The 25,846-nt window shown below is 46.1% G+C and overlaps 1 protein-coding gene across 3 annotated transcripts in view; it reads right to left on the minus strand.

Moving 5' to 3' along the window:
* EEFSEC (eukaryotic elongation factor, selenocysteine-tRNA specific) overlaps positions 1-25,846 on the minus strand; it is a 238,568-nt gene that overhangs the window by 151,408 nt on the left and 61,314 nt on the right. For all 3 annotated transcript variants that reach the window (XM_081822974.1, XM_081822977.1, XM_081822968.1), the window contains exon 2: positions 6,091-6,298. In XM_081822974.1, coding sequence (XP_081679100.1) covers positions 6,091-6,298 — 208 coding nt within the window. The remainder of the gene's footprint in view (positions 1-6,090; positions 6,299-25,846) is intronic.

The raw sequence follows: 25,846 nt of genomic DNA on the forward strand, positions 1-25,846 counted from the left end.
AAAAAAAAAACCAAAAAACAAGAGTAACTTACCATTTCTACCCTACTAAGTTTCAAATATATTTTAAAATTAGAAACCAAAGGTAGCTGCAAATATCTGTGTAAATGATGCAAACCCTTTTGGAAAAGAATAGGGCAGTGTACAACCACAGGTTTGAAAGGACTTGTGCCCTTGGTCCAGTAATCTCACACCTGGAAATGTCTCAGAAGGAAAAAACCTGAAAATACAGAAAATGTTTAAGGATGGTTGAAGATGTTCACCCCAGGGTTGTTTATTTAAAGAAGGAAAACTTATGCCAATCTAAAGGGCCTACAATGGAGTGATGCTTACATGAAGAAGTGCTATACAAAATGTTAAGTAATGAAAGCAGAAATAAAAAATGCAAATAGCTCATGATTACAACTATATGTTTAAAAGGAAGAACTGAATTCAGCAAAGTTGCAGGGCACAAGATCAACACATAAAAATCAGCTGTGTTTCTGTATTCTAGCTAAAAACAATCTGAAAAGGAAATTAAGAAAGCAGTTCCACTTAATAATGACATCTAAAAGAATTAAATACTTGGGAATAAATCTAACCAAGGATGTGAAAGACCTATATAATGAAAACTACAAAACACTGATTAGAAAAATTAAAGAAGATCTAAACAAATGGAAAGGCATCATGTTCATGGATTGGAAGACCTAACACTGTTTAGATGTTCATACTACCCAAACGAATCTACAGATTCAATGCAATCCCTATGAAAATGCCAACATTTTTTTGCAGAAATGGAAAGCAGATCCTACAATTTCATGCAGGAATTGCAAGGGGCCTCAAATAGCCAAAATAATATTGGAGAAGAAGCAGAAAGCTGGAGGACCCAACATCCTGACTTTGAAACTTACTACAAAGATAAACAAAGCAGTGTGGTACTGGCATAAGGAAAGACATATAGACCAATGGAACAGAACAGAGAACTCAGAAATAAACCCACACATGTATGATCAATTGATTTCTGACATGGTAAAAGGGGAAAGGACAATCCTTTCAACAAATAGTGCTGGGAAAACTGGATATCCACATACAAATAATGATGCTGGGCCCTTAACTTACACTACATATAAACTTACACCATATATAAAAAATTACCATATATAGAAATAGATGAAAGACCTAAACTTAAGAGCTAACACTGTAAAATTCTTAGAAAAGAAATTAGGGAAAATCTTCATGACATTGGATTTGGCAACAATTTCATGGATAGGACACCAAAAGCACAGACAACAAAAGAAAAAATAAATATATTGGATTTTATCAAAGTTAAAAACTTTTGTGCCTCCAAGGATACTATGAAGAAAGTAAAAAGTCAACTTACAGAATAGAAGAAAACATTTGCATACCATATATTTGACAAGGGATTGATATCCAGAATATATAAAGATCCTCTACAATTCAACAACAACAACAAAACAACAACAAAACCTGATAGAAAAATGGGCAAAGGACCTAAATAGACATTTCTCCAAAGAAGATATTTGAAAGGCCAACCGGTACATGGAAAGATGCTCAACATCACTAGTCATTAAGAAAATGCAAGTTAAAACCACAATGAAATATCACTTCATACGTGTGTTAGAATTGGCCATCACCAAAAAGACAAGAGGTTAACAAATGTTGGTGTGGATGTGGAGAAAGAGAAACCTGTGTGCACTGGGTTTGGGTGGGAGGGAGTGTAAACTGTTGCAGCCACTATGGAAAATAGTGTGGAGGAACCTCAAAAAATCAAAAATAGAACTACCATATGATCCACTTCTGGGAATATATCCAAAGGAAATGAAGACACTAACTTGGAAAGACATCTGCACCCTCATGTTCATTGCAGCATTATTTACAACAGCCAAGACATAGAAACAACCTAAGTGTCCATCGATGGATGAACGGATAAAGAAGTTGCGGTGTATATAAATACATAATGGATATCATTCATCCATAAAAAACAAGGAAATCCTACCATCTGCCACGACACGGATGAACTCAAAGGCATTAAGCTAGGTGAAATAAGTCAGACAGAGAAAGACAAATAATGTGTGATTTCAATTTATCTGCAGGATCTAAAAAAAACAAAAACACAAAAAACAAAACTCGGAAAGAGAGCAGATTTGTGGTCACCACAGGCAGAGGGTGGGGGGGAAAGGGAATTGGAGAGGGTGGTCAAAAGATACCCACTTGCAGCTCTGAGATAAATATGCCCTAGGGCCATGAGGTACAATGTGATGACTCTAACTAACACTACCACGTGATATACAGGAAACCTGTTAACAGAGTAGGTCCCAGGAGTTCTCGTCACAGGAATGTTTTTTTCCTTTTTTCTTTCCTTCTTTTCTATTTATTGTATTTTTATGAGAAGATGGATGTTAGCTAAACCTACTGTGATAATCATTTCACAACATATGTAAATCAAACCATCATGGTGTCACGCCATAACCTTATATATTCATGTATGTCAATTATTTTTCAATAAAACCAGGGGGGATAAACCAACAAAAAGGGGTCGAGGAAGCCACAACAAGATACCACTTCATACCCACTAGGATAACTATTAAAAAAAAGGGAAAATGACAAGTGGTGGCAAGGATGTGGAGAAATGGCAACCCTCACACACTGCTGGTGGGAATGTAAAATAGTGCAGCCACTGTGGAAAACAGTTTGGTGGTTCCTCAAAAAAGTTAAACATAAAACTTTCACATGACCCAGCAATTCCACTCCTAGGTATAGACCCAAAGAAACTGAAAGCAGGGACTTGAATAGCTATTTGTACACCAATGTTCATACAGCATTATTCACAATAACCAAAAGGAAACAAGCCAAGTGTTTATCCACAGATGAATGGACAAACAAAATAAGGTACATACATACAACAGAACACTATTCACTATGAAGGAGTGACATTCTGACACAGGCTACAACATGGATGGGCCCTGAAAGCATTACACTAAGGGAAATAATCCAGATACAGAAAGCCAAACACAGGATTCCATTTCTATAAGGTACCTAGAATAAGCAAAGTTAAAGAAACAGAAAGCAGAATAAAGGCTGCTGGGGGTGGGGAAGGAGAGGGAGGAGAGGGGAGGAGGAAAGAGGGAGTTCTTGTTAAACGGGTACAGAGTTTATGTTGCGGATTCTGAAAACGCTTTCGGCATAGAGAGTGGTGATGGGCACACAGCTTTGTGAATTTTTTTAATTTTTTTTTTTTAAAGATTTTTATTTATTCATTTGTCAGAGAGAGAGAGAGAGAGCACAAGCAGGATGAGCTGCAGGCAGAGGGAGAAGCAGGCTCTCTGCTGAGCAAAGAGCCCAACGCCAGATGCCGGACTCAATCACAGGACCCTGGGATCTTTGTGAATGTATTTAATGCCAGTGAACTGTATATTTGCAAATGGGTAAAATAATAAATATTATGTTATGCAGATTTTACTACAATCAAAGTAATGTGGAGGAAAAAGGGGGGGTAATATGATACACAGTGAAAAGATAGGAATGAAATAAACCCAAATGTCAGCAGCTATTCTGAGAAAAGAAATATTTGGGTGGCTTCTTTCTTTTAATCATTTTTCTCTTTTTCCCAATTTTCTTTCAATTGCTCTTTGGATGGGAAAAAATAAGTTATGCTTTTTAACAGGTTTCATGTTTTCAGGTTTTGATATTTACATAATTCGTCAGTCCAAATTTTTCTTTTTTAGGTAGAAAGTTTCTTCGCATTTGGAGCAGCATTACAAAAGATTCACTTCACAAGGGGCCATAAGGAAAGGAAATGGTCACTTAAAATAAAGTTCTCTGCTGCACAGAGGTGAAAGCTAATGCTCTCTTACAACCTGGCCTGGCCCCGGGGCCCTTGAACCCACTGGCTACAACCCAACAGGGGGCAATCCCTTCCAGTATGGGGGTTGTTCTCTCTGCCCTCTGGGCACTGAATGAAGACAGAAGAGGTTTCAGGGGGACAATTTCCCCTGGATGTGTGATAAAGTCCACAATTGGACCTTCAAGCAATAAATCAAAATAGGAATAGTAATTTAAAATGCAAAGTGAGAATTTGCCTTAAATTTAACCACTCAAAATAATTAGTATTAATTCACCCTTAAAAGTATCCCAAGCCCTTCCCAGAAGGTCCCATTTATATAGCAAATGATACTGACATTGTACTGGGTTTTTATGCAGGAGTCCAAAGGACCTGTTCTCCCCTTTCTGACAAGTAAATAAAACGGCAGGGAGATCAAATAACTCACTAAAAAGAAGATATAATTTTTTATCTTCCTTTTTACAGTCTCATATCCACTTCCGTTGGGAATAACAAAGTCTGAATTCTTATGCAACACTTATCTAAATGTGTCGATTTTATCGGATTGATGAATTTTGCTAACAAAAGGCAGCGCTAGGAAATCTTTTATGACATATTTGGCCCATTCACAGGCCTGGAGCTTTAATTTAACCAACTTGAGAATTCTGAGGGAGAGTTGCAGGTGTTGGATCTGAAAAAAAAAATCATAAATGGGAAGGCATATCAATCTTTATGACGGGGAAACAAAAACACTTTTTACTTGCTTGCCCTCCACAGGCAGGAGAAGGAGAGGTGGAAGGAGCAGGATATTGTCTCAGGCTGCATAGCAAAGAGGAAGCATCGCTGTCTCCCAGTGACCGCTATTTAGTATTGATCAAAAGGCACTAGCCCGGAGAGGAAGAGAGGAATTGATAAAACAATGAGGTTTGCCAACACTCTGTGCTCAACAAGGACATTTTCTCATTTTCTTGACCACATCAGAGTAAGTCACTCCTGCGGCCGCCTGAGCGAGCGGGCAGCTCTCTGTCCCCCCACCCCTCCCACCACCCCCAAGGCTGCCCAGCAGCACGGCCACCTTGCCACCCCCATGGACAGTAAGCAGAGTCAATCACTTGACAAGGCCTGTTGCTTCTCCTGTTAAAGGTCTCCCCAGGTCAGCCTCCCCTTCCTCCACAGCCTTAACGCAGACCACATTTCTCTCCCTGGGAACACCACCACACTGCCTCTCCCTGTCTGTTCTCCCCCTGGATCCTTGTCACCAAGCCATCCTTCCACCTGCCGCCAGCTGTCTCTGGATGGGAGAACCTTTCAGCCACTTCCTTGCACAAACTCATTAAGGACTCCCTACTTTCCGCAAGACAAAATCACAAACCCATTGGTGTGAAATACCATGACAGTCCTTTGTGATTTTGTCTTTCCCGGTCTCCCCTCCAACAGCAAAGTCTGTCCATCCATCCATCCAATTTAACAGTCCTCTGAAACAGAAACATCCAGTCGTCCACCAAAACCAAGCTCCACTGGGGCGCCTGGGTGGCTCAGCCGTTTAAGCGTCTGCCTTTGGCTCAGGTCATGATCCCAGGGTCCTGGGATTGAGTCCCACCTCAGGCTCCCTGCTCAGCGGGGAGTCTGCTTCTCCCTCTGCCCCTCCCCCTGCTTGTGTGCTCTCACTCTCTCTCTCTCAAAAATAAATAAATAAATATTAAAAAAACCAAAAAACCAATTTCCCCCTTTTGATAACCGAGTTGCAGCTAAGCAGATGGTGAGGGAATCCGTTTCCCGGGCTCTTTGACACCACGGCATGGGTGACATGAGCAGGTAGGACTGAGTCCTCCCTCACCCACAGAATCTGTGGGAAGGGTGTGTGCCCCTTCTAGGTCCAGGCATTCCTGACACACTGGACCCTCCTTCAAACGTGAACGCAGTAGTGCCCATGCCTGGCTTTGACCACATGGACAAGGACACACCCTACAGTAGAAGGGCAGCAAGATGGAGGAAGCCTGGGTTTCTGAATGCTGTGCAGAGAAGAACCCCCTCCACCGTTCACATTAAGAAATTACCTAGAAAATCAACTTCTAGTTTCCTTATGCTTCTGTATTTTTTGGTCTCTTGCAACAGCATTTTAGCCTTTACCCTTGATGAGAGTAAATGCCAGGCAAGATCCCACTTACTAGGACCCACGGCTGACACCTGCCTACCCAATCTGTGTTAATGAAATGACCTGTGCCCCAGGACCAGCTTATACAAGTGGATACACCACTCATCAACAAACCTACTTGGTGTTCTCCAGGGTCCTCTGCATTTTCTTAGTCATTTTATCAATCGCTGCCTGTCTCTTCCCTTCAGCTAAGAGGTCTATTTTGTTCAGCACCACAACCAGCTTCTGGCAGGCGATCTGCCCAATCACAAGGCACTCCGCTGACTGGGTCTGCATCCCTTTGGTCACATCAATGACCAGCATCATCAGATCAATGATCTGGGCCCCTGCAAGGAGAGAGAGAAGACAAGATTAGAAAGGGAAATGGGGGAGAGGACTCTGCAGAAAGTGGCCTGATGTTTGAGGTTAAGCAAAATCAGCCAAATTAAAGTATTAAGATAAAAGTGGGTGGGGTGGGAAATGAATGACCACCACACACCTTCTAGCTCCGGCCTCGGGGGAGGGACTCTGACCACGTGATTTCACGGAGTCCTCATGACCAACCACCATGAGGGATAGACGCGTTACCTCATCTGGAGAGGAGGAAACTGAGGCCCGTGAAATACAAAGAGCTCGCCCAGAGCCCCATAGCCAGCATGCAGCAGAGCTGGGGGACCCCAAAACCCACACCATTTTACTGCCTCAATCTTCTCATTTTCATTCCATCCTACCGAAGAAAAAATATCCAAGCAGGAAATATCTCAGTTTTAGACTTGGCAAATGCCTAGAGATTTGGCCTTGCCAAGACAGCAGACAGAAAGACCAGAAAACTAATGTGGAGGCCTGGAGGTTGTGTCCTCTGTGATTCCTGGGTCTTCTCCTCACAGTAGTTGGTTTTCGTCATGATCCTCCCACCCACGGCTGCAATATAGCTACTCACTTCTTCTGTCCTTTCCATTCTGGGTGGGAAGCTCCTGCTTTTTCAGGGAGGGTAAGAGCAATCCAAGGTTCAGCTACCTCAACAGTGAATACCATATATGTAAGTGTGTGTGTGTACATGTACATATAGAGGTGTTGTGTGTGTGTGTGTGCACTCTATATTACACATGCATGCCTGGCTGTGAGCACGCCCTAAATACACAGCCACACCTGAGCTGAACAGCAGCAGAGGGACAAATTACAGAGGAGTCAATGAAAGGAAACTGCCCTGACCCATGTTAGGAAGACTAATGTTAGCCAATGAAGGGAATGTGTCCTTTTTAATAGGATTTTTAAGTAGTTTCACAAAAAAAAAAAAAAAAAAAAAAAAAGGTGTTATCTTGGGGATACAGGAATATGCAGATATTTTCCCCTTTGCCCCAGAAGGGATTTTTAGGACCAAATTATCGTCATGGTGCTACAGAGGAAGACTGCTCTATGGGTGACTCATGACCCAAGCTCACTCCTGGGAAAGGAGGGAAGGTGAGGAGGGGCAGTCTTTCCTGTTGGCACATTCACCTTGCGCGCTAGTCAACCACTTAATCTCCACAACCACTGTTTCAAAGAAGGTGGGACTCAGAGTCATGGGGCTACTTGCTCTAGACCAACGAGCACCAAAGGCCACCAGACACCAGGGAGCCTGGCCCCACCACTGAAGCACTCTTCCCTGGTCACCACTGACTTGCACAGTGGGAAAAACAGTAGGTGTCTGGCTCTAGGCAGGACTCAGAGTCTAGCCCCGTGACTCAATTCCCTATTGGTATACACCACTACCCAGGAATGCCTTGTCTGGGCCCAGTGGCTGAAGGGGAAGGACTCATGTATTCCATGCATTTAGCCTATCTTACTGATGATGCCTGTTGGGCTCCTGGGGACAGAAATGAAACTGGCCTGACAAACCCAGAAAGACAAGTGCAGCCAGGCCCCACTCAGGCTGGTGAGGATTTCCTCTGCGGCCTTACTCCAGCATCTACAAGCCGCCTTTGTTGAGAGGAGCACACAGCTTTGCTCCAAAAGGCCAGGCTCTTGAGCAGACCCGCTGAGGCGCAGCCAACATCAGGCACTTCTAAAGAGACCAGAGGTCACAGCGACTTGACAGGCCCCACTGCGAACCAGGGGTCAGCAGCAGGCAAGTGCCCGCTGCCCAGCAGCAGCTCTCAGTTACTCCCGTTTCGTCCTCAAACTTTTCATCAGACGACAGGAAGTGACATAACTGGCCCGTCTTGTCTTTTTCAAAATCCCCAGTATTCCAAAGAATGAATCAAACAGTGTCCTTCCCAATTCCCACGAACCCAGGGTAGGAAACCATTCTGAGACCAGAGGGGCACAGCGAGCAAGTGGGCGGGAAACACAAGTCAGGAACTTGCAGCTTACAAATGACCCTCTATATTTTTCCGTCTATCAGACCTTTTCATCTAGTTGTTCTGACTATAGATCCCTTTAAAGGTTTGCAGAATAATTATAACAGGGTTAAAGTTTCTCAGTACTTTAAAAAGTTACAATTTCCAATTCTGTAGATTATATATCTTAATCTTTTCAAAAATAAAAATAAAGAAAAACTTACAAAGGTCAGCATTTAACAAAGTGTAAGTTATCTGTGAGATGTAATTTTCCTTCTGAGACTGAAGAAAAAAGTGTGTTCAGAGAAAAGATTTCGGCTAGAGAAACGGAATATAAAACTTTAAACATTTTAGCAACCTCAAAATCACATCTTTAATCATAAAATTTGATTTTTTAATCAAAAGCTATGTACACCCTAAAAAGGAGAAAACAATATTAAATTTAAAATAAAGAAAAATGTATTTTTAACCGGTGACTTATTAAATATTCAAAAAACAATGTAAATACATTGTCCTATATAAAGTATAATATAAAATATATATATAAAATATAAAATATATATATTATATATATATAATAGAAAATTATAGTGGCCATTTCTATACTATTATTAATATGACCCATGTGCCTAAATACATCAGACCTCTGTGTGCCTTGGCGTCCTTGCGAGCATGAGGATGGGGATGAGCCCAGTCAGTGGGCCGCAGTGAAGACTAAAGGAGACAACATGTGGGGAGGGCTCAGAACAGCACCTAGGCCATAGGAAATCTTCAATAACATGAGCAGCTCTGACTGCTTTTCCTTCTACAACTCCAACTGTGGCACGCACGTGGTATTCTACAGATCTGCTTCTCGTCTTAACTGCACCTCAACTTTGCCATGTGGGTATCACAGATGAGAAAACAAAGGCTCAGAGAGGTGAAGTGACCAAGTCAAAGTCAGGAGCAAGGACTCAGTCAGAGCAATGTGAACTCGGACCCACTGACTTCTTTCTACCACAGCATCCTGTGTCCCTGAGCGATCCTGTGTCCAGAGTGAAGCACTTACTCTGTACATGGGTGGGGACACACGTGCATGCCCCTGTGGGTACTGCAGGACAGCAGAGCAGGGGTCAGAAGTCCCCCTTGGGGCCCAGGGTGGGAGGAGGGGCTGCAGCTCTACAATCCCAAGGTGCCCTCATTGCTATTGTTTGTATTCATTTATTCAATGTATTGCTTGCTTCTCTATTTTACAGGCAAGAAGACTGAGGCTCAGGCAGGTTAAATAACTTGTCCCAAGCTATCCAGCGAGGGTGAAAACCCAGTATTGGATTGACACCAATATAGGCTCACCTGTCCTGGCCCTGACTCTCTGCCAGGAGGTGTCAAGACTTTCATAATATGGGGGCCATTTGGCCCCCTTATAGAGAGTCCACTCAGGTGTGTGTCCATTCTGTGCAACTTAGTTTTCCTCCTTTTGCATACTTTCCTCAAAGTACAGTGACCTGAAGTTTCCCTGTCAGATTCCTACTGGCACAGTACAGTGTACAGCTGTGAACCAGGGCTGTCTGTCCTGCCCTCCTCAGCACAGAATCAGAGGGTTTGGATATGGAAGGGGCTTAGCAAAGAAGGTCAATGTTCAGGTGGGGAGCCAAGGGCCACGAGTGGGAGGAAGAGGTGGGAGCAGGGCTTGGAGACACCCAACCAGGCATTCAAACCACAGCCCCAGTGGGGGCCTCTGCTTCCTCATCTGTAAATCAGAATCTAAACAAAGATGCCCACTGCAAGAGGTTGGCAGGGGTATCAAAGGGGAAGGCCCGCTGGGCCCTCAGTAAGCAGAGCTGCATTTAGGGCTGTCAGTGCTGAGCCAAGCTCTCAGCCCAGCCTCATATTCAGAGTCGTACTGCTCCCACCTGTCCAGGAGCCCCCCAGGCAAACACATGTGGACAAAGGAGTGAGGTTACTGACTGAGTGTGGGGCGTGGAGAAGGAAGAGTTCTCGGAGTGGTCAGGCGTGGGGCCCCCATGGTGTCCATGGACCTAGCACCCACCAGGGCACAGGCGGCATGTTTGACTTGCACACACTGCCCGCCAGCCCCTCTCCTTGCCCTCCCTGCCTCCCCTCGCTGGAGTCACACATTCGTGATGTCCCATGCCACTACACAACTGCCAGGGTCACTTCACACACCGCAGGACAGGCCAGGAGTCCAACAGACTGGAGGCGCTGGCCAGGCCCAGCCCCTCCAGTAGGGGACCAGAAAGCCAAAGGAGATCCCAGTCACTAGAGGAGGCCCCAGTGCCTGTGACCCTTGTTCCTACCAGATGATGGTTTTCTGGTAGGAACAATTTCAGGCAAAGGGAAGTTTCTTAATGCTATATACCCTCTCTGAGCTCTCGTTCCTCGTCTGTAAAATAGGGACAATAATTCCATTTTGATTTCTACGGACCTGATAGAAAATCTCAGACACGGAGGTAGGAGATAGCCCAGAGGGATGGCATACTTGCAAATGGGGCACATGAGCAAAAGAATCCTTGGGGGTGGGGGGAGGGTGGGTGCTGCCCTTTGGCGGGAGGAAAATAGCAGCGGCTTGGAAGCCCACCTGCAATGCCCTGGCAGGCACGTGAGAGATGCAGGGCGGGGAGGCGGGGAGGCGGAGGAGCCAGCCCCCAAGCCCAGGCACCGCTTCCCTCCTGCCAGCTGTGCAGCCTCAGGCAGAGAGACCTCGTGACCTCTCAGAGCCTGGGATCCCTCCCCTGTAGCCTGCCGACCCAGACACAACACCTTACAGAGCAGGGGCCTGCACAGCGCATGGCACATACTAAGAGCTCAATAAACACAAGCTGCTATCATATAGGTACTTGTATCACGGTGCCCAGCACCATAGAAGCTCAAAAGGGGCCATCTCCTTCCCCCATAGGCCCCATGCCCTTTACTGGCTGAGAAGAAGGGAGAGTATTAATGGCAGCATGGAACAAATACTAGCAATACCTCCCCCAATCCAGCAGTATCTCCGAGGGCCCTCACAGGGGGCACTGGTGAGTGCCAGCCAACAGCTGGGAGCACTGTGCCCACCAATGGGCAGGAAGTCCTTATTGTTCTAACCCAGCCTGCAAAGGTAGGGTCCTCCACAAACATCCTGCCGAATTCCACCAGGCCAGCAGGGAGACACCCAAGCAGGAGAACCTGGGCAGGCAGGACTGGACATCTTCCAGGTCCCACGACGAATTAACAACCCTCCCTCTCCTCACAACTCCCTGTTGCCTCATACCCTGGCATTTATGCCACCAGCCGGCTCCTAACAGGCACATGGGCTCATGAACCATGCTTGATGTGTGTTAGCTCTGCGCTTACCAAATCCCATGAGGAGGAGAGTCTCCCATTTTAATAAAGAGAAATCTGAGGTCTCGTTACACGACAGTAAACAGGAGAATCAGGGCTAGAACCCAGGGCTGACTAACTTAAAAATGTCTTCCTTTTCTTTTGCCAGCTGCCTCTTGGCTATCGCCGCATCTCCTGGGAACTCTCCAGCATGCCGAAGAGCAAGCGGGAAAGGCCCTGAGGATGGGAGGAGGAAGGAGAGCAGACAAGGTGCAAAGGCAAACCGCCAGAGTCCTCTAGGACGCATCCCAAGCCAGAGGCACAGTCCTCCAGGAGGCAGCGAAAGGAGGCATTCATCAGCACCTAAAGAAACCCAGGAGGAGAACAATGGGAGCGATGTTAGCAGTGGAGGAACAGGGGAAACAACAAAGAGAGCCCGTGTAAGAGACCGAGGAAACAAATACACAGCTGTGGACAAGACAGCAGACAAATAGAGGTGCTGGGCCCCCGCCAAAAGGAAGAAAAGCCAAAAAACAATAAATGCTGGCGACTCGTGGCAAAACCCCCGCAGAGCTGAGAGAGGGCGGTGGTGAGGAATGAGACGTGCTGCGAGATGGGGTGAGTAGCCGTCCTTCCCTGGGCCTCCCTGTCCACATGTGTCAACGGGGGGAAAAGCACTCACCTGGGACACGGGGACAGCAGGCAGCCATCTAGAGAAAAACTAAAGTTGAGGCTCTACCTCACACATCACACCAAAATAAATTTCCAAGGACCAAAGCTTTAAACATAAAAATATAAAACCATAAAGATCTTGGAAGAAACCGTGAAAAAAAATTTTATAATCTTAAAACAAAACAAAACCCATCTAGGTAAGACACAAAACCAGAAAGATATAAAAAAGAAAAAAAATACGAAAGACTGACAAATTCAACAACATAAAAATCAAACATTTCTGCATGGACAAAAATATGATAAAGGCCAACATGACTAGGGACGCACTAGCCACAAAGGACTACTCCCCTTAATCGTCAAAAAGCTTCTTCAAACTGATAATAAAAAGAGTAATGGTCCAATCCAAAATGGCAATAATCTCTCCAGATAGCTCATACTAAGCAACATTCACTGAGCACCTCCTACTTGCCAGACCTTAGACTGCTGCTTGGCACACCAGAGATGAGGACAGATGACAGTCTTACAAGAGGGACTCACCAGCCAGTGAAGTAAGGCTAAAAGCCAACAACACATATAATATGTGAGTCTCACAGACGGGGGGAGGATGGTAAGTGTCCTGGGAGAAAAGAGAGCAGGAAAAAACGGCTCAGGAATGTACAGGAGGCAGGAGGGTTACAATTTTAATTCAGGCTGTCAGGATGGGCCTCACCGAGAAGGAGCTATTTGAGCCAGGACGCGGAGGAGAGAAGCTGGCAGTTAACCAGGGGAAGAGCATTCCAGGCAGAGGGAGGGGCCGGTGCAAAGACCGTATGGGGTGTCAGGGGGTCCGGGTGTCCAAGGACCAGCAAGGAGAGTGGGGTGGCTGGAGGGAAGTCAGACAAGAAGCAAGGGCAAAGAAAAGAAATACACAGAGCTCAGACATGTAATAAGATGCCCTACCTCACCAATAACAAGAAAAATGCAAATTGAAATGACGCTAAGACTAGTTTTTTCACCTGGTGGGTTGACAAAATAATACCACAATCAAAGGGCCAGAGGAGTAGTAAGTCCTTGCCCTGCCAGGTGCTACTGACTCCTAGCACCCTCCACATAACCTTGCATCACTACGCCTATTTAGAGATGAGATCAGGTCACAGGACTGGGAGGAAAGGGTTAGAATTCAAAGTCAAGCTCTGCCGCTCCAGGGCCACGTCATCCCTCCAAACACTGACGACACCCTGCCACTAAGAATGTGGAGAGACAGACAGTCCTGTCCATTTGGGACATGTGCTGACAAAACCTCTTTGGAGGCCATCCTGGCAACAACCATCAAAAGTGTGTACTGTGATCCAGCAACACCCCACATGCAAATGAGGCACATTCAAGGCCATTGTTGCAACGCGTCTGTAGTAGCCAAAATGTGGAGGCAGCCTAGCTGCCCGTCAGGAGGGAGGCTGTTACCTACATTCCGGGATAACCACGTAACAGAATATTACACAGCTACTGAAAAGCACAGAGCGGTCCTATTCCCAAGGTGGAAGTCCTACCAAGAGAGCATACACAGTATACTGCCATCTCCACAGGCTGTGCATGAGAAAGTATATGCCTGAAATCACTGTCCTTGGAATTTTTACAAGAAACATCAGTCGTTTACCTCTGGGGAAGTAAACCAGGTAAGCAGGGAATGGGTGCATGCGGGACCTATTTCTTACTGTCTATGCTTTGTACCTTTTAAATTTCAAACCACACACATATATTACTGATTCAAAATCAATTTGTTTTTAAAAATTAAGAAAAAAAAAAAAGGACCAAAAACAAGTACACGAAAATAAAACACTATTTACATTCTAGCCAGACACAGTTGCTGTCATAGGTACGGAGCTCACAATGTTGAGAAGTGTTAAAGCTCCAGACACCGAACAGAGAGACACCTTTTCCTTAATGGATTCAGAGGATTTAAAGAACCCTGAAGACAGAATAACTCTCTTGCAGTGCTTGATGTCTCTTAATGCGGTACCTATGCACACATAAAAGCATCTCAGACACCATCCTTGGCATGCATCTCTCCTGCTAGGAAACTCTCCTTAAAGAGCCTGGACTTGATTCTACAAGTTGTAACAATGCAACGTTGGGGGATGGCGGCAGAAGAGAGATGGAGGTAGACCCCATTATGTCTGTCTAGGGGTCATAAAGATGTTTCGTTAATGACATGCTGCCCTTCCGCAAGATTGATGTAGGAACCACAGACTTGTCCTCCTCCCCCAGTCGGCGGTTGTCAGACTTGCTGGAGAGCAACCCCCACGCCCGGGTGCACCAAAACCAGACAACACATTCAGAGACGGTCGGTCCTAAGGGTAACTAAAGAGTGGAGGGCATGTGGGAGTTCTCTGTACTATTGCAAATCTTCTGTAAGTTTGAAATTATTTCAAAATAAAAAAATAAATAAAACAATGACTAAAGTATCAGGAAGTTGGGGAAATGGAGAAAGAAAATGAACATTCACTGAATGCCCAAGAATGCACCATGCCCCACAATTCCAATCAATCTCCACAACAGCCCAAGAAGGAGGAATTTATTATTATGCACACTTTCTATAAATGGAGAAACTGAGACTTGGAGAGATCTGAAGTGACTCTCCCACTGTCCGCACAGCTAGCAACTGGAGGTCTGAAGTCAAACCCAGAGCAGTATGCTACCACACAGCATGTGCCCGCCACAAGGCCAAGGGAAGAGAAAATCAGGAGCTGTCAAGTTCAGAGGTTGAGACCACATGTTCCTCATTGGAGGGAAATACAAAGGAAGTGATCTTGAACGGAAGCATGAAGGAACTCAGGTAGATCTATAAGAGAACTTCCTGAGAGGCAGGGCTAGTAAAGATGCAGATGACATCTTTACACAATTAGAGGGCTCTTTGCTGGAGGTCTTCAGAACAGTTGTGGCGGGCTGCAGGGAGGGAGTATGAATTACACCAGGGCTCCCTGTCCACGCATCACCTCTCATCTCTGCCATGCCTGTGGATACCACTTCTATGGTTATTTACTTATGTGGGCTAAGTCATTTTTTTTTTGTATCTCAAATGCATTTATATTTAAAAGAACTTTACATGACAATAAATGCATGAAACTTGCCATGAGTAGAAGTTAAGCATAAAGATAAACAGAACGAGAACACAAAGCGACGTGGTGCAATATTGTTAAACGCTAACTAGATAATGCTGGCTGCTACAGCTCTGAACCCGAGGCCCGCTGGCTGCTGACCAGGGATCAGCAAGAGCTAGTAAGACACCCTATAGTACTAAAACGAGTCTCCCTCCGACAGAACGGGAGGGGCAGGATGAGAACTGGAATAGGCATGACCTTCCAACCCTGTCAAGCAGGAGTATTAATCATGGGCCAGGCACCCCCCTGTACCAGCTCCTCGTCACCAGGCGGGTGGCCCACCCTTAGGAGGTCCTAGAGCAAACACCATTCACATTGCCCCCCCTCAGGAGAGGGGCAAAGGCAGGGTCAGGCATCGCAGCAAGAACAGAGGTGTCCGTGCTCCCTGGATCAAAGGGCCAAAGGGGGTGCTGGCCTCTGCCACCCCCTTTCCGGATGGAGGCAGATGCACAGGTTCTGCAGGGCTTCGACTCCCCACTTAACAGGGAGTTTTGCCTGTTTGCTTCTTTAAGCTACTGTGTCATAGTCTATCTGGGGTAATCTTTTTAGCTGACTTTGCACAACAGTACAACTCCTGTTCTAGAGCAGTGAAAAGGAGCAGAAAATGGAATTTGAAATGTAGAAATAAAATAATTGTGGGCCATGAGCTATAATTTGATTTCATGCTTTACAAGGAAATGAAAGAAGGCTTCCTTAAAATGTACGGTTTCTGCTCCCTCTCCCCTGTAAGCCCCCTCCCCCCCTTTTTAACCATTTTAGGATTTCCTCTAGCACCGAAGAGAAAATGGGATTGTGGAAAATGTTCAGTTCTCAAGTGTCACTGCCACTCAGGGGCAAGCTCGATTTTAATGTGAACTTCCCATTCTGGGTAAGAGGAAATTCTTCAATTAATAAACCGGGTGTACGGAGGCCAGTCTTTAAGGTTTAATCAATTTCATCTGTACTTAGGATAAAAAGACTGACTATTCTACTTTATTCCCCCTCGTTTTCCTTCTTTAAAAAAATAATAAAATGAATGTTTTATTTTAAATTCTTTGAGGTTCGTATCTCCTGTTTCAGGAAATATTGTCTATTTCATGCAGTGAGTATGAAAACTTCCCCCTCCTTTCTTACTTTTGCTGAGAATCTTTTTTCAAAATATAACGAAATTATCCTCTGCCCTCATATACTGTAACAGCTTGGGAGATGATACGAATTATACAGGATTTTGGCAGACACCTTGGGGTGGGGGGAGGGAAACAGAGAGACAAATCACCAAATATGGATTCAAGAACTTCTTCTGGACAAAACAGTAAGAGGTGGACACGGGAATGTAAATCACAAAGAAAGCCCGTCCTAGAGTGGCTGAGGCGAACTTCACAGCACAAAGGAAAGAGACCCTGTCCCGTGGGTCATCCAGTCTCTCTCAGGTCTCTCAGCCAGGGGTGGGCACAGGAAGGTGGCCCAGAATCTCAGAATTAAACCAGGGAGCCCCCCCCGCTCCCCAAGTAGTACGAATCAATATTGAGACCTGGTGATCGACCAGAAACAGCAGGACCTTACGAGGGACAGAGAATTCCTGAATCTTTGTTATGTAATCACTTGACACTCTGGATCTGCTCAGGTGCCGGGGCAGAGGTTACAGTCAGGCCCCATGGTGGAGTGTGAAGAGCACAAGCTTTGGGGAGGGTCAGCTTGGATTTAAGTCTGAATCTCTGCTCCACTTACCAGCTGCTGTGCCTCTCACATAACACCTAAACCCTCTGGGCCTATTTCTTCATCTGTGAAATGGAGATAAACCACTGCTAACCTTTTAGAAAGTTATGCGCCTCACACAGTGCTTGGAACAAAGAAGGTACCTGGTCCACAAGAACAGGAGGACCCAGCATTACGGGGACCTGGGTAATTCAGTGTATCCCAGGTCTTCCCAATGCTTTGATCAAGGTGCCCTGGGGAAAATGCTACTTTTTAAGTCAATATTTTCACTAAAACTCCATAACCCTAGGGCCCTGTCAGTGTGATTTCCAATGTGAAAATGAGCAAGAGGCTCACCGTTCCTAACGGCTAACCAGTTACGGAGGGTCTAAAGCTTGCTGGCCATAGTCCCAAGCAATAGCCATCTACAAATGAGAAACCGGAGGCTCAGAAGAGTAAAGTTAAGTGCTAAGTGTGAGAGAGGAGGGCATGGAGCAGGGGAGGGAAGACAGGAGAGAGAGGAGGGAGGCAAAAAAGGGAAGCAGCCAGTGGGGTGAGGGGTGCAGAGATAGTTCGAGCCAGATGGCTCAACTCCTACAGCTAGGTCATGGTGAAACTGGAGCCAAACCTGGGTCTGCCTGATGTAAGGCCGTTTTTGGTCCACCAGGCCTCCCCCCTTGAAGTGGCACCTGAGAGGATTTCTCTTGAAGACAGCACCCTGTGATCCCGAAGGGAAACTCTGCAGGAAGTTTCACCAGGAGTCTTTCCATCTCTAGAAGCAGGCAGGCCCTGGGTTTCAGGGTACACACATCTTCCTTTCCTATGGAGAGATGTGAGGAGAAACACCTGCAGGTGTGCAGCTCACAGTGAGAATGAGGGCCAATGTCTGAGAGGGAGACATACACAGATTCTGCAGGGAACATGCTGGACCCCACTTCAGCCTCCCCTATCTGTATGCCTAATGAGACTCGTCCAAGGGCCTTTACTTCTCTGAGCCTCAGTCTTTCCCATCTGCAACATGGGGATCATATATTATTTATAGGGCAGTGTGGGGCTCACAGATCATGAATGCAAACCTCATAACCCAGGGCCCAGCACACAGCAGGTGCTTAACCATGGAAGTGATAATTACCAATATTCTTGGACGTGAGTTCTCATTCTCACAAATTGTAGCATTGGACAAAGCCCCATCCTGGAATGGAGACAGTGAGTGGCCGTGTTCCCGAACATAAAAGCCTGCAAGGCCCGGGGCAGGTGGGGGGGTGGGGGTGGGGGACCTCAACTGAGTGACGTGGGCTAGACACAAGATCAGGTGTGAGTCTAGAGGGAACCGAAATGCCAGTGGCCCAGCTGGAAAGGACAGTTTCTCCTCAGCTCCAGCCCATGTAGCCAGACAGGAATGTGGGCCTGGAGTTGCCAGATCTTCTGATTTTTCAAGACAAGCCAAAAATCTGGACTATTATATGAAATTTCCCAATTTTTAAATGTTGACAACCAATTCAAAAAAATGTTTAAACTGTATGGCCCAAACAAAACATGTTCATGGGCCAAAACTGGCCCGCAGCTCTCCAGTGTGAGATCTGTGAAGGGAATTTTCTCTAGAAAGGAAATTTGGAAGAAACAGAATAAACATCCAGCTTCTTTGGCTCTTACCTGTCTGAATCAGAAAAGCACTCAAGATCAGTCGGCTGAGCTGGGAGTTTTGACAGCCCCATGGCCAATGGCTCCTATGTCCCACATTTGGCCTTGATGAGGGTAGGGAAGGTGGATGCCAGGAAGGGTTCATCCCGGAAAAAAAGGGTAGCGTGCCCTCAGTTGTCACCAGGCCCCAGAGGACCAGAGCAGGGGGACAAGAGGCCACAAGCCTGGGGTTAGACAAACCTCAGCTTGGACCTGGCCCGGCTGGGCCACAGGGTGAGCATGGTCCCTTCCTGGCCTCAGCGTCCTGCAGGCCAGACGAGAGACAGGGCCAGGCCCCCGACGCTCTAACACCCTAGACTGAGGCCCTTGCCTAGCACAGCAGTCACAGTACAGCAGTACCGTATAAAGACGGGGATGACAGAAAAGTGCCCACCTCAGCACTGAAGCAGTTCCTGCACATAAATGCTGCAAACACTGTCTGATATGTTATTTTCTCACTGGTGGAGTTTCTCCCTACAATTTCAAGCACAGGTTTCCATACTGAGTCTCAAAATACCCGCAGTGGGTAGAAAGTCTGAAAATAACTTAAGACAATGATTTTCCTGGAAGAATGAAGCAGGAAAACCTCAGAGACACCAGCTGGAATTTCCTGTAGGGCAGAAGTTATCCTTACCGAGTCTTTGGTATAAGCCCTTTCCACAAGAAATGAGCGTTGTCCTCACAGCCAAAATTTAATGGGGTGCTTCCTATGAACCAGGCACTGTTGTAAGTGCTGTGTATGCATGAGCTCATTTAATTCAGTCCTCCTAGCATGTAGGTACTATTATCAACACCCCCTTTTTGCAGATGAATACATCAAAGCAGAGTTTAAATCACTTGCCCCAAATCAAAGGGCTAGTCAGTGGCAGGGACAGGCACTCTGCACCCAGAGTCCTGGTTTCTAAAGGCACTGTGTTACCCTGTGTGGAGAAGGCAGTGGGAAGACCAGGGCTCCCATTGAGGAACAGAGAGGAGGGCAATGGGTTGCCCCCCACCACCAGCCTACCTCCCAGCCCCATCCACTCCCCATGCCTCCTCACACTCCCTGCTCCAGCCACGTTCTTGCCCACCCCAAGATTTTGCCTTGGCACAAAGACAGGGGCCTAAAGCACTCTTTTTATCCTGTCCCTTCTCCTGGCACTTCAGCCTTCCAATTTCAGCTCAGACGTCACCTCCCAGGTATTTCCCCGACTCTCACCGGTCTGTAAGAGGTGGCCCTCCCTGGGGTCCCACAGTGCCCACACTGCCCAGAAGAGCCCTGTCCTGCAATTCACTGGCTTCCCTGCAGCCTCACCCACCAGGAAAGGGACCAGACTGGCTTTTTCCCACAGAATCCCTCACACTCAGCAACACAGAGTAGGTGCTCAACAAATATTAATGGAGTAAAAAGAACTGTGAGACCAGGAGGATTAAACCTTTTAAATTACTTAGAATGTCCCCTCTATTAACAATAGACTCTACCCTTCAGTGGTGACATTCTAGTGCACTCCAAAACGTATGTGTGCTTGCTCAGAAACAGAAAGAAAAGGAAGAAAAGCTAAGCAACTGAAGCAACTGTGTCAGGGCCAGGACCACATGCCCTGAAAATAAGGTGGCCCGGGACCTGCAGAGAGGGGTCCCAGGGGCCGCCAAGGGCTGCGTTCACTTGGAGAAGACCCCAAGCGAACCCCTAATGGGGGATAGCTCCTCACATGTCCACTGTGCAAACGAAGAAATGGAACTCAGGGGGGTAAAGGAACTCGTCCACTTTCGCCAAAGGCAGAGCTGGGCCTCAGACCCCTTCCACCATCGTTAAAGTGGGGGGTTCATCCCTCACACGGCAGGGCAACCAGGGCCACTCTCCCAACTCCAGCACTCTGGTTGTTCTGAGAAAGAGTAGTTGTTGCTGTGGCCTCAGACAAACAGGCCCTTGTAGAAATGGGTCCCCAGGCCCCGGAGAGCCCCTCCTCTGAAGCACAGAAACCAAGGCAGGGCATTCGGAACTAACCCCAAGCTGACTGGAAGGGCAAGGCCCATCTGGAGTGAGCCGCTGAGACTGAGGAGTCAATGAGCCTGAGAGTGGACTTGGGAAACTGTTTATTGGAGAAACAGGAGGAAAAAAGAAGAAAAGGGGGAAAATCTACCATAAAAAGTAAGTAAAATCAGCAAAATTCCTTCATGAAAAGGGTGGAATTAGCATATGGCCTCGGCTGCCAAGTGAGGCCATTGAAGCAAGCAATGTAAATGAGTTCAAGATACAATTAGACATTTTTCTGGATGGAGACAGAGGGGACTGAAGAAGGCATGGCAGGTCACATTTCAGATGGAGCAGCAGGAACACATTTCACTGCAGAGCGGCCTGCAGAGCCCACCGTGTCAGAGCCGTGCACAAGCGGCCACAGGGACAGGGCACAGAGGGCAGGCGAGGCCTATACTGGGGGGCTCTCCCTCCCCACTATTTTGTTCTTTTCCGAAGGAGATGGAAGTTTATTGACTACGCCGCAAGGGAGCGACAGGCAGGCCAGCAGCGGAGGGGCTGTCCCCTCTCCCTCCCCACTCCTGATTTCCCAAGACACCTCATACAGGACATGCAAACCAAGCTACCCAGGCCCTGAAATAAAAGGTCACTTCCACTCCACTTCATACATCTATATGCGGTCCTCTGGCCTGGGTCCCAGTCCCTGCCCTCAAGGAGCTCCCACTCTGACGGGGGAGACACACACAAGCCCGAAATAGCAGCATAGGGAAGCACATCAAAGTAAGACGAGGACTCTCTGCTAAGCAAGCACAGAAGAGGGGAATTTATCAACTGGAGGGAGGGAGGAGGCCGGAAAGCCAAGAGAAGAGGCCGTTCCGGGCAGAGGACACAGCAGGAGGCTACGGAAGCCCCGGCTGCCAGCGCCTCACAGAGGATGCTGAGCATGCAGTTCCCCAGGATCTTTGGGGAGAGGGCCAAATCACCTCGAGCTCTGTGAAAAAGGACGGAATGACCAGAGGCGCCAGCCGCTGGCCCGTGGACCAGATATGACTCAACGGCAACAGCTGTTCCCAATCTTCTCCAGAGCGCAGCACATGTGGCCCACCCAGGGAACAGAAAAGGCCGGGTCCTTGTGAGGGACACAATTTATTAGGCCCTCTCGAGCCCAATTGGTTCTGATGTCCTCCTTTGTGTGGCTCGCTGCATGGGCCGTCTAGCTTTGTCAAGCTCCTGGGCCCCAGTTCCCTTCTAGGTGAGGTACATGTTTACTCCAGTCACTCCAAAAGGACCACAAACATTTCCTTTGTGTTCTCAGCATACTCGCTGGTGAAGAGCATTTCCACAGCCCCTGAGCTCCAACCCCAACTCTGAGTGGGGTTCTGCCCCCCACACAGCCTAAGAGAACAACCTCTGCCAACGTCTTGCGTCAATGAACTGGGTCTCTCGATTTGAAATTAGAAATAATCCATAACACTCTGGGAAGAAAATGGGGCAATTCCCGGACTAGCCGAGCACCCTGTCCATGAAATGGCCTCACACCAGACCAGGTGGAGAGAAGTGACAGCACACAACAGGGCCAGTGCTCCGCCCTGTCCTTCCCTTCTTCTCTCCAACGCCCCCTAAAAGCAGGGCCCCTGGCCACCAGACCACCTTGTACAGCAAGGGAGAGAGGAAAGGTCTGTGGGAGGTGTTTGGCAGTGGGGGGACAGCGGCGGGGTGGGGGGGGAGATGGCTGGTGCTGACACAATGCTCTGTCCTCCTCCCTGGCAGAGAGAAATGGGATTATGCTCCCATTTATAAACAGCCACTCTGCCTGGCACGTGCTGGGGATGCTTTCACCTATATCACGCAGTCTTCACAACAACCCTGGAAAGGTGAGTACTGTGATTCCATCTTCCGAAGGCAGAAGCTGAATCAGAGAGGTCAATGAACATGCCCAATGCACAATGAATGAGCAGCAAAGCCAAGATCCCAGAGCCCACACTTCTCCATAACCTTTCAGAGCTCTTTATAGCCACGTGTCCTCATTTTAGGGGGCCTTGCCATTGCCCCTGCCCCAGGAGGGGTCCCCAAAGTAGACACAGAACCAAAGAAGAAACCACACTGGCCAGGGCTGGGGCTGGAACTGCCTCACCATGGCAACCCACACCATCTTCCAGTGAGAAACTGCTCTGTGCTGGTGTGAGGCTTCCTGGGTGGTGCTCACCTTCACACCAGTCTCTTCTAGCTTTAGCCTTTAAACCTACGGGCTGAAGCTTTCGGCTGAGGTTAGCTGCTTCATCCCACTGTGGGTAAGCAGGCCGAGGCAGCCAGGCATAGGGTACAAAACTCAAAACTCACCAACACAGGCACGAACTTGAGTCTAACAAAAGCAGATGACCTGAGGAGGCCAATTTACCTCTCCGAACCTCAGGCTCCTCACCAACATCAAGGACCTGGGGATACATGTGTCTCTATACCTTTTACTTGGGGGGGAGGCATACTTGAAGAGTATTTTTTGAGAAAATTGGGAAGATTGGAGCATGAATGGAGTATGATACCAAGGAATTGTTAATATTGTTAGCTATGATAATGACATTGAGTTATACAAGGAGATACTTGTATTTTTAGAGAGAGAGAGAGATAAGTATTAAGTATAACATAACTTGAGATCTTGTGAATTTGTTTTAAAATACTTCAGGGGAATAAAGGAGAATAGCTTAAACAATCATGGCAAAAATCTTAGTAACTGTTAAATCTGCATCATTCTATCTTGGGTATGTTTGAAACTTTTCATTAAAATCAGTAAGCAATCAGGACGCCTGGCTGGCTCAGTTGGTGGAGCACGCAACTGTTGATCTCGGGGTCATGAGTTTGAGCCCCACACTGGGGATTTATTTTTATTAAAATAATTTTATTATCAATTAATTATTAATTATTAATAAATTTTATTAAAAATAAACATTCTTAAACAAGTGTAAATTTTTTTTTAAAAAGCCAGTAAACAATCAAAAAACCTCCTTGAAGACAGACTCTAGCAACAAAGAAATGAATCCAAGTAAGCCTTGGAAATGAGGAAGCATGCACAAAAGGGCTGGGATGGCTGTGGAAACCATTTAAACATAGAATCAAGTCTAAAGAACTGTGATATTTACCCATTCATTAAAATTATGTGCCTACTACATACTGACTGTATTGCTTACAATTCTTGAAAGCAGAGATACATACTACAAATGATTTCAATAAAACTAAAAAAAAACGTGGAACAGAACAACCAAAACCAGGAAGACATCTCAGAGCAGGGCTTTATTCTGGAAGTCAGAAGCTTGAGAAATCCAGGTTTCAGTATGTTTATTAAAGATATGAAGTCATTACTGGTCAAACCATTACTACCTCTGAAGTAAATAAAATAAGCTGTAGATCTACGCATATTTTAAAAATTAGAGAAAATCACATAAAAAGTAAGAGAAATAAAGTATAGCAAGGAAGCATAGAAAATGTTTTGAAAAAAATAGAACATGATGACAAAAGACCAAAAATATAATAATAAACGTAAAAGGGATACACTAACCTATTAAGAGAATGGGGTTTTCAAAATACAAAATATAATCCTATTTTGATGTCTTTGGTTGGGTGGCAGCATTTGAAATGATTTCTTCTTTCTCTTCGTTTTTTCAGCTATATTTGATGATTTTCCCACAATGAGCACATACACTTCATGATTGCTTTCAATGGGCCAGGCACTGGTCTAGGCACTACAGAAAGATTATCATACAACAACCCTATGTTGTTAAATTTTCCACTTTACAGATAAGAATATTGAGACACAGAGATCAACCTTTCATTCTCTTAGCTAATAAAAGTGTAACTTTGTACATAAACTCTGGAAGTAACTGGAAATATATATATCATACATGGTGAGTTGCACAAGTTAAGGGAAAGGTCCCCAACAAGACTGCCCTCACTTCAGACACCAGCCACAGGGTCAGGGGTCCCCAGGCCATATGCACTCTGGATCCACTGGCTGCAAATCTGGGTGGTTCTCGCAACACCGCTCAAATTAGGTATTTCACTAAAACTACTCACAGAACTGAGGATAACACTACACTTTCAATTACGGCTTTATTATGAAGGGATTTATACACAAATCAGGACTAGCCAAATGAAGAAACACATAAGGTAAGATCTGGGAAGGTATCTCTCCCCACAGAATCAGGACATGCCACCCTCTTAGCACATCAATCTGCTCACCAACCAGGAAGCTCCACTGAACCCCAGTGCTCAGAGTTTTTATTGGGGTTTCATTAACATAGGTGTGACTAATGGAATCATTGGCCATGAGATGAACTCAATCTCCAGCCCCTCTCCCCTCCCCAGAGGTCAAGAGGTCAAGATGGTGTCTGTGGCCCAAAGCCCCAACCCTCTAATCACATGGATGATCTTTCAGGCATGACCGGCCCATCCTGAGTCTTCCCTTTCACATGAAGTCAGGTGTGGTCAAAGGACCACCTTGAACAACAAGGACACTCCTGTCACTGGGGAAATCCCAATGGCTTTAGAAGCTCCATCCCAGGAACACAGGACAAATACCACATTCTTTATTATATAACAATATGGCTAAAGTATGTTTACATATCACTGCCCTTCATGACCCCCTGCCCCACTGCAGAATATAAGTCCCCACCCTATTAATGAACCTATCTCATTTCTCATAATGTGTTCTAAAGAATCTGAAATGCCAACAAATGATTATCATAGTGTTATTAGACTAGGAAATACTATACAAAATGCATATATTCATCAAGAGGAGTGAATAAACATAGTAGAGCAAGACAATGCAATACTATGGAGCCATTAAATATGTTTTCAAAGAATATCTAATGATGTAAAATAAGGTTCCTGGTTCAAAAAACTTTTGAAATCAGGGTCTAAAATGTTATATTCAGGGGCGCCTGGGTGGCTCAGTTGGTTAAGCGACTGCCTTCGGCTCAGGTCATGATCCTGGAGTCCCGGGATCGAGTCCCACATCGGGCTCCCCGCTCAGCGGGGGGTCTGCTTCTCCCTCTGACCCTCCTCCCTCTCATGTACTCTCTCTCTCATTCTCTCTCTCAAATAAATAAATAAAATCTTTAAAAAAAAATAATAAATAAAATAAAATAAAATGTTATATTCAGTGGGATC

The sequence above is a fragment of the Leptonychotes weddellii genome, chromosome 1 (assembly GCF_054177405.1).
Source record: "Leptonychotes weddellii isolate Sample4059 chromosome 1, ASM5417740v2, whole genome shotgun sequence".
Lineage (NCBI taxonomy): Eukaryota > Metazoa > Chordata > Mammalia > Carnivora > Phocidae > Leptonychotes > Leptonychotes weddellii.